The sequence below is a fragment of the Serinus canaria genome, chromosome 18, assembly GCF_022539315.1.
Source record: "Serinus canaria isolate serCan28SL12 chromosome 18, serCan2020, whole genome shotgun sequence".
NCBI lineage: Eukaryota > Metazoa > Chordata > Aves > Passeriformes > Fringillidae > Serinus > Serinus canaria.
In genome coordinates, this window is record NC_066331.1 from 1,964,275 (window position 1) to 1,974,136 (window position 9,862).

General features: G+C 51.5%; 1 protein-coding gene across 1 annotated transcript in view; it reads right to left on the bottom strand.

Moving 5' to 3' along the window:
- Nucleotides 1–5,002: 5,002 nt before the first annotated feature.
- KCNJ16 (potassium inwardly rectifying channel subfamily J member 16) overlaps nt 5,003–9,862 on the bottom strand; it is a 6,832-nt gene continuing 1,972 nt past the window's right edge. The window contains exon 2 of the mRNA XM_050981572.1: nt 5,003–8,767. Coding sequence (XP_050837529.1) covers nt 7,903–8,767 — 865 coding nt within the window. The 3' untranslated portion in view covers nt 5,003–7,902. The remainder of the gene's footprint in view (nt 8,768–9,862) is intronic.

The following is a 9,862-nucleotide window of genomic DNA, read 5'->3' on the forward strand; positions in this document are numbered from 1 at the left end:
GTCCTCCCTCGGTGTGGAGAGGCTGCTTTCCTCATCTCGGGTAAAATTAGCACTGCACTAATTACCCCGGGCCAGACACACAGCTGGGGGAGGTGCAGATGTGTCAGGGAGTGAGACTGGAGCGGGGCCAGACCCTTTATAGAGCTTTCAGCCCCATCCTTGGGTGCAGATCTATTCACATGGGAGCTGCCCACCCCAGCTCCATCACCAGAGCTTTGCCAAACCATTCTCCCCTTTTTTTTTTTTTTTGGTCCACAGTGAAGGAATTCTGTGCGTTTGGGACTCCTGTACTAGCAGGGTTTGCTGGAGAATGTAAAGAACAACTGCTTTACCTGGGGCTTCTGCAGAAATATAAAATGGCAGGAAGGACAAAAAGCACCTTCTAACAGAGTGGGAAAAGGGAGAAAAGTTTAATCAGTGCAGTGAGTAATTGCAGGAACTGCCATAAAACACTTCCCAAATTTCATTTCCCGCTTCACATCCTACCACAGGACACCCTGGAAAGCCTCCCATGGAATTGCTGAGGTCACATTTACTTGCCATGAGTAAGGGCAGGGAAGGTTTCCCCTTGGAGACACTCCCTGGGCTCTGAAAGCCTGGATGCATAATTCCTATTTTTCCTGCCCCACTCAGAGCATGGCTACCCCAAGGAGGCATTTACCAGCCAAAATTCCTGCTGGAGACCCAGCACAGCCACTCCAGAGCAGAGCAGTGGGACTGGGGGTGCTCAGCCTGGAGAAAAGGAGACTCAGGGGTGCCCCCATCCCTCTCACAGCTCCTGGAAGGTGCCTGTGCTCAGCTGGGCTGGGCTCTGTCTCCAGCAGCACTGACACACCCAGAGCTCACAGCCTCCCCCTGCACCCAGGGAAATACAGGCTGGAGAGCAGGAAAAGTGTTTTACAGAAAGGGGATAAAGTTCTGGAATGTTCTGCCCGGGGAGGTGCTGGAGTCCCCATCCCTGGGTGTGTTTAACAAAGCCTGGATGGGGCACTGGGGGCCAGGGTTTGGGTGAGGGGCTGGGGCTGGGCTGGACTCGATGGGCTTGGAGGTCTCTGACAACCTGGGGACTCTGGGAATTCTGTGGTTGATTGTGTGAATTCTGTGATTGATTCTGTGAATTCTGTGATTCTGTGATTCTGTGGATTCTATGGATTCTATGGATTCTATGGATTCTGTGATTGTGTGAGTTCTGTGTTTCGGTGGATTCTATGGGTTCTGTGATTCTGTGATTGATTCTGTGAATTCGGTGGCTGGGGAGGCTCTGGGGCAGCCTCCTCCCTGCTGCTGCTCTGCACCACGGTCACACAGAGGCCACCAGCTCCTTTTGGCACCTGGGCCAAGCCGGGATCGTGACAGACCAAAAATAGTCCCTCCCCCCCGTCAGGCGAGGCGGGGAGACACCCTGTGATCAAAGATGGGGAAGCACGAGGAACGAAAGCACTGCCCAGTAGTCGCAGCAGAGCAGCTGCCTGACACTTGTGGAGCTTCCTAGAGCCCGGAGAAAGGATGTGAAGGAGGAGGAGGAGGAGGAGGAGGATGATATGGAGGGCTCAGCAGATGTTTCATTGGAGCTGCTCCCGTGCGTGAGAGAACGCACGGAGCTGCTCCACGGAAAATGTGCATCCAGAAGTGGACATGGCACTGGAGATGAGATAATTATTAAGGCATTTCTATTCTGGAGCTTTTCTGTGTGGAGTTTTACACTGTAGTAAATGTTAGCCTTGCCTTTCTACACGCACACACGTTCCCTGGCTCTTGGTCACTGATATGTCCCCAAGTCTGTCCCTTTGGCCACAAATAGCTCATTGCCCTATTTGAAAGGTTCCTGGTGGAGTGCAGCCAGGTTTGCCCGGCTATATTTACCTAAGCTGGCAAATTGGGCCACGGCCCTCCCAGCACTGCTGCTGTCTATAAAGGGGAACGATACAAAACAAACCAGCAAACACCCCATCAATTCAAAAACAAAATGTGTTCTGCACTGCCTGGCGGTGCTGAGCCTGAGAGCTGTGCCCAGGTTTCCTGGGGATGGTCAGGAAATAAACTGGGAATACTGGGAATTCACTGGCAATACTGGGAATTCACCGGCAACAGGTTGCCAGGGTTATAACCCCGCTGTTTTTGAGGTGACACTTCGGGACGGGCGGGGGTCCCGTCCCGAGAGGGGCTGCAGGAGCCGAGGGAGGCGGCGGGAGCTGCGCGTGGCGCGTCCCGGAGCCGCTGTCGCCGCTGTCGCCGCTGTCCCGTGGATGCGCCGGGACCGCTCGGCGCTGCTGCAGCTCCGGGCGCCGCCGCCAGGTGGCGGCCGAGGGACCGGGACTGGGATCGGGATCGGGATCGGGATCGGGATCGGGATCGGGATCGGGATCGGGATCGGGATCGGGATCGGGATCGGGATTGGGATCGGGAGCAGGATCAGGTTGATCGGGACTAGGATCAGCACAGGGATCAGGATTGGGATTGGGACAGGGATCGGGATCAGGTTGATCAGGATCAGGACTGGGATCAGGACAGAGATGGGGATCAGGATCGGGACAGGGACAGGATTGGGATTCGTTCCAGGACTGCTCCAGACTCTAAAGAAGGATGGCAAAAACCAGGAAGAGTTGCTTGTAACATGGGAAGACAGAGATAGGAAAAGGGGTAAAGGTTTAAAACTGAAAGAGGGGAGATTTAGAAGAGATATTTGGGACAAACCCCCCATGAGCTGCAGCCGCCCCATCCCTGGAAGTGCCCAAGGCCAGGCTGGAGCAGCCAAGTCTGTGGAAGGTGTCCCTTCCCATGGCAGGGATGGCCCTGGATGAGCTTTGAGCTGCCTTCCATCCCAAACCATTCCATGAGTCCATGACACACCTGGCTGGGGAATCTTCATGCGTTTCTGACAGCCCAAGGTGAGATTTTGCATTGCTTGGCCTGAAGAAAACATTGAGAGGTGTCGACATCAGGGTTCCAAACCCTCCTGGCTTTCCAGGGAGCAGCACGAGCACAAAGCAGAGCTGCCCAACCTCACACTGCCTTTGCTCAGAGCTCATCCCCAGCAGCTCCTCAGCCACCAGGACTGACCTCACAAAAACCTGGAAATCCTGGGAGCAGCCAGAGGTGTTGGGACTTTTAAACCCTGTGAAAATGATGCCTTGAGAAGGCTGAGCTGGAGCAGAGGCTGGGCAGAGTCCCAGAACAAAGCAGGGATTGATTCCAAGGATCTCCTCCATGGACCCACCTTGGGCAGCACCAGAGCCCAGCCAGGGCTGCCCCCAAGATGACCCAAAATGGCCCCAAAATGCCCGGCCGGGCACGGGGTCTCTCCCTGGGATCAGCTCTGCTCCATTCCCACCTTGCAGTTCATTGTCCCAGCCCAGCTTTGGCCCAGCCAGTCCCACCCTGCTTGTTTTTCTCTCTCCAGCCCACGGGGTTTGTGCTCCTGGGCTGAGATTGGGATCATTTGTCCTTGGTGCCCAGCTGGAGCAGGAATTGTTTTGTCTCCCTGCTCTGGGCACAGAGCTCAGCATCCCCTGGTGTGAGCCCAGACCCTCACACTGAAGAGCACAGAACCTGAAACACAGAAAAGCTCAAACCTGAGGTATCAGAATCACCAATCCACATTTTTTTCAGCACAGATGAAAACTTTCAACTTCTTGTTTCAGCCTGGTTTTGTCACACTTCCCCTTGCCTGCCTGGAAGTGACTCTGTTCTCAGATGCTTCTTCCTCTCCCTGCTTTGGGCCTCTCCTGCCCACCACAGCCACCAACTCCTTCTGTTTGCAGGTTCCCAGTTCCAACCAGCAAAGATTTAAGAGACAAAAAAAGCTTACAAGCAGTATTTTTTCCCCTCCTACACAACATTTCTGCTGCCCTGAAGGTACCTGTTATTTCCTGAAGCGAGCTCAGACCTCCTGCACGGCGTGTGAGGAACGAGGGACCAACGAGGGGACACATCCTGTGCCACATCTGAAACCCAACTTCACAAGAACTATGCACCAAATGACAGATGATAACGGGGCAGGAGATGCCAGCTGCCCTAATGAATGGTGGTGAGCAAGGCTGGAAAAATAAATGATATAATAATCCCTTATTTTACCCCCTTTGACATCAGTGAATCTTGACCCGGAACAGCGGCGCTGCTTTCCAAGGGAAAATAACCAGGGTGAAGTTGGAATCACGAGTCAGGAGGCCAGTGCAGGGTGGTTTGTCAGAACTTTGCTTCAGCTGGTAAATTTTGTGGAAAGTCGGGGATGGGGTGAGCAACTTTTCACACAGGAATTCCAATTCCTGCCTCTTAGTGGTGGCTGGGAAGGAGCTGCTGAAGCTCAGCTCCAGGAATTGCCTTTTGGAAGCCCCCAGGAGATGTTCAAGCTCTGGAAGAGCAGGGAGGTCCTGTTGTTTCACCATGGAACAGCCCAAAACATATCCAGGTTCTTCCCTCTGGGCTGGTGGGAACTTTCCTCCAGTTAACTGGGAATGACTGGAGGCTCAGGTCCGTGCTCCCGCTGGGGATGCACGTGCTGCTCCTTTGGTTGGGGTTTGGGAGCCTTGTTGGCTTTTTCATTGCTCAGCCCTACAATGGGCATGGAAAAAAATCCCCGGGAAATCCTCACTGAGAAAGGGGAGATGGGGGAGGAAGAGCCTCCCTCTCCTTTATCCTTTTTATCTATTTTTCCTACTTTTCCATTGTTTCCCTGCAGGAACATTTCCTAGGGAGGAAGGATTAGGAACTGGCCCGGCCAGAACACAGAGCCCACCTAAAAATAAACCTGGAGAAGAAATGGTCCTTCCAGGGGCTAAAGGGGCTCCAGGAGAGCTGGAGAGGGACTGGGGACAAGGGACAGAGGGACAGGACACAGGGAATGGCTCCCACTGGCAGAGGGCAGGCATGGATGAGGATTAGGAAGAAATTATTCCCTGTGAAGGTGGTGAGGTCCTGGCACAGGTTGCCCAGAGAAACTGGATATGGAAGCTTAAAGCTTGTAGCAGAAGAGAAGAAAAGGCCAAGGTGCTCTCACAAGGTGTGTGGCAGAGGAATGTTCTTTATTGTGATGTCTTTGCTCATTAAAAAAAAAAAATAAAGAAGAAGTGCATGTGTTGCTATTCATCATCAATATACAGAGTGTTTGTAGTGGGATAAATGAAATTAAAGTAACAAACAGGGAAAAAGGCCAAGGTGGTTGAGAGCAGGATCTGTCTCCATCATGGGCTGGGGTCAGAGGCTGGAGATAAAAGCAGAAGAAAATATAAAGTGTTTTTTTATGAATTACATGCTCAGGAGAGAAGATTCTTCCTGACCCAGGCACACCTTACCAGCCAAACTCCCGTGTTTGTATTTATTACTGGGATCTCCCTGTGCCAAAACACCCAGGACAAATCCCCAAATCAGACTCCTGGTGCTTCCACTTCCAGCAAAGCCATTCCAAAGGAAGGAATTTTCCCAGAGGCTGACAGGGAAGAGAACTTGGGGAGGGGAAGGCAACTGAGCTCCCCATCCTCACAGGGAGAGCTGCTTTGGCACCCAGGCCCTGGAATTGGCACCTTGGGAAGGAGTGTGGGCATTCAGGTCGCTTATCCCAGCCCCATCTGACCTCTGTGAGTGCCTTTACTCTGTGGCTGAGCTCCTCCTGTGGGTGGGAATCACGGGATCACGGAGCAGAAGGCTTGGGAAGCTCCAGGCTGGCCCTCCTGTCTCCCTCCTGACTCTGCTTCCTCCTCCACCAGGTCTCCCAGAGCCACCTCAGAGCTTCCAAACCCTCCCCTCTGCCTCCCTCACCCTCGTTAAGTGTCTCCTAATTATTTTCCCTCCCTCTCCCCCCAGTTTAATCCCATCTTTTCCCGTCCCATCCTCTCCCAGCCCAAGACTTCCACCCCTTCCAAAAGCAATTTCTTTGCCTCCCAACCCTTTTTAGGACTGGAGCACCGTGAGCCACTTCCCTCCTTCCTCACTGGCAGCTTTTCCACACATCCCAATGGCTCCTCATCATTCCCAAAAAGGGAATTGAATAAAAGCATTGAATAAGAGCATCCCAGGCAGGATCTGAGGGGAGTGGAAGGGTTAATTCCCATGTCTGGAAGGTGATATTCTATTTTATTCAGTCCCAATGGTGTTTTTTCCAACACCACAGAAAGTACTGAGACCCTTCCACATTTTCCTACATTTTCCTACATTTTCCTACATTCCTTTCCGTTTTTTTCTAGACTATTTCCCCCACGTCTGCCAGTGTTTAAATCCAGGAAACAAGAAGATGGTTTTTACTGCACTTATAAGTGGTTGCTGCTGATGAATCAGCACATAAAACGGGCTAATTAATGAGTTTTGGAATAGCTAACACCCCTCAGGCTTCAGTTTTACCTAAAGGGATCATGTTTATCCAGAGGCAAGTGCTAGCAAAAGAGAAATACATTAAAATAATCCAGCAATCCTACTACTACATGGAGTAAATTGCAGGGGAAATTAAAAAAAAAACCCCAAACACTTAGCAGGCTATTTTTTCTTCATTAAACGTGATGAGCTCATAAAACCCCAATTAATTAGTCAGAATGATGTGAGTGACTCGTCAGACCTAATTTTAGCAGCCTAAAGTTAGCCAGCATTTCCACAGCAGCCATTTCATCTCCTTCAGCAACAAATGGGGAGGGATGAACACTTCCAGGAAAAACCCATCCTGCTGCTCTCAGCTCCCCAAACACCTGAGGAAGGTGGGGTGAAGGCCCCTGTGGAGACAGAAGAGCTCCAGTAACCACAGAGAGCAGCCCAACACTGAATTTCTCGGCTGCTAAGGGCAGGTGAGACCAACCCCACAAGCTCCAGTTGGATTATTTTACGTTTGCAGGGTAATTAAACACAATGCAAATGAACTGCAATCATCAGGGGCAAAAGCATGATGAGGCATTGCTCACTGGATAATTACAGAGATGTGCAGAGCAGGAACTGCCACGTCACAGACACCTTCAGAGCGCTTTCCTTTTTTTCCCAGTTTGAGCCCACAGAGGAGTTGTTGGATTTCTCCACGAAGGATCATTTTTACACAGGCAACTGAGAGAGGCATTTTTCATTTTGACAAAATCACCCTGTTTGTTCTCCAGACTGATCTTTGTCTTTGCAAGGAAGTGCAACTCGCTAAGAAGAAAAGCAAATTAAAATGAAATAAATGAAAGAGGATTTGATATAAAATATTGCACAGCTCACTCCAGACATGATATTCTCCTCAAGGCTCAACCTGATTTTGCTGATTTAAAACTGGAGGTCTTGTTTTGATTTTTTTTTTTTTTTTTTGACCTCCTGCATCCCTCCAGCTGCTGAGGGAGCAGCACCTCAGGGACTGGCTCATGATTAGGGAATGAAAGCTCTCCAGGATCCCCCTGTGGATCCCACAGGACTGGCAGGGTATGAACACATGCCCAAAGCCCCCCAGGAACACTGGGGTCATTTATTCCCTTGTCTTACAAAGAGCAGCCCCGTGGATTCCGCAGGGGAGCTCTGGGAGGAGGCTGCACCTGAGGAATCATTTGTTGGGATAATGGAGCTTCAGAGCCTCCCGGAGGGTCTGGGAATGGGCCTTCCAAACCAACGAGGCAGCTCTGAAACCCCCACCCAGAGGGCCCAGGGCATGGTTTGTGTGCCCTGCCGAGGTCATTCTGTGTCCCTGGGCACGGCCAAGCCTGGTCCATGCAGGAGAAAGTTCACAGAGGGTTTGCTCAAGGGGCTCTCTGGGCATCCCAAGTGGAAGCTGCTCCCTTGTGCCCACAGCTGCCCTGGCAGCCCAGCAGGGTGTGACAGTGTGTGACAGAGCGTGTGACAGTGCGGGCAGGCTGTCAGCGAGGCCTGGGACACAAATACTGCTGCACACGAGTTCGTTGCTTGCATCCGAGGAGCTCCGAGGGGACAGTTTGTTGGGAGGGCTTCCAACGGCAGGAGAAGTCAGATTTGGGACTCTATGGAGAGCCTGCTCAAGGTCACAGCTGCTTTCCTGTAGGAAACCTCTCCAGGAGGCTGGCTGGAAGCTGTCACCGGCTCTTCAGGCTCCTCACAGCTGGTGACGAGCGCAACAGCGCTGAGGGACTTCTGGTTGTACTTGATTTCCAGGGCTGACTTCTCCTCTCGTTTCTCCCGCGTCTTCTCGGCACGGTTCCACTCGTGCTCCTTCTGCTCCAGCTGCATGGCGCTGCAGTGCGGGGCGTACACCTCCGTGGTCTCCTCGAACTGCAGGCAGTCCACCTTGTAGTACTTCTTCTTGACGTGCAGCACGTCGTTGAACCTGTGGCCCCACAGGATCTCCCTGGGGACGTAGGAGCTGCGCGACTGGTGGGAGGTGCCCGTGGAGTCCCCCGTGTAGACAAACGTCACCAGGATCTCAAAGTTGTCCTTGGCCAGAGCTTTGCGGTCCAGGCCGTACAAGGGGCTGTCGCTGTCGATCTCGTGCACCACGGTGACCGGCGTGACCAGGATGATCTGGTCGTTGAGCAGCTTCAGGTCGCGGTACTCCATGGTCATCCTGCCCTCCTTGTCCTCCCTGTAGCGCAGCAGCTGCGCGCGCACCGAGCCCTCCACCATGTGGTTGGGCCGGAAGTCCCCGATGCGCCACATCAGGCAGAACTTGTCGTCCCTCAGCCCCACCACGGCGTAGTAGCTGAAGCGGATGGTCTGGGCCCTCTTGCGGGCCGTGGCCATCTTGGCCAAGGCTGCCCCGATGATGAAGGTGTCGATGATGCAGCTCAGCACCGACTGCAGGATCACCATGAGGATGGCGAGCGAGCACTCCTCGGTCACGCAGCGGTAGCCGTACCTGTGGGGTTACATCTGAGTTACATGGGGACCTTGGTAACCTTTGGAAACCAGTGGAACCCTTGTAAAGGTTTCTTTTTAACCGAGCCGAGAGGGGGAATTGTGGGAATCCATAAAATCAGAGGGGTTTGTGTCAGAGACGTGTTTTATGAAAAATCCTTTCCTTAGGATTTTTAAACCTGAGAAGCTGAGAGGCCTCAGGAACAAAATGCAAACAATGATTATCTGCTGCTGTGGGATGCAACAGGTGCATCCTTGATTGGTCCATGTTGGTTGTTTCTAATTAATGGCCAATCACAGTCAGCTGGCTCGGACTCTCTGAGAGTCAGAAGCTTTTGTTATTCATTCCATTATCTCCTTGCTTGCAAGCCTTCTGATGAAATCCTTTCTTCTATCCATTTAGTATAGTTTTAATATAATATATATCATAAAATAATAAATCAGCCTTCTGAAACATGGAGTCAGATCCTCGTCTCTTCCCTCACCCTGAGACCCCTGTGAACACCACCACAGGGTTTGGGAGAGCTGCAGGAGGCAGGCCCAAGGACAGCAGAACTGGGATTAGAGCTAAGCAGGAGCCATGAGATCTGTCAGCAGAAAAATTATGTAAGAAGTAGAAAAGTAAGGACAAATAGTTTGTGTATGAACGCTTGTCTAGAATAACTAGACATGTGAACCAAGAGGGGGAATTGTGGGAATCCATAAAATCAGAGGGGTTTGGGAAAGCTGCAAAAGGCCTCAGAGACAGCAGAACTGGGATTAGAGCTAAGCAGGAGCCATGAGATCGGTCAGCAGAAAAATTACGTGAGAAGTAGAAAAGTAAGGACAAATAGAACAATGGTGTGTGTATTAACACTTGTCTAGAATTACTCCCTAAGCTGCAGAAAAGTATATTTTGAGATATTAGGAAGATATTAGATATTAGGCAGTTCTAAGCTTAATAATGGAATTCTGTGCATTGTGTTTGAAGGCTCACAAGCAGGTATTGTATTCAAAATAAGCAATCATTGTTTAAACCAAAGGTCCCTCTGCTTATTGTGGTTGGATGGAACCACTGTCAATGTGCTTTTGCTTTGTGTGATTGGTCAAAAAACTT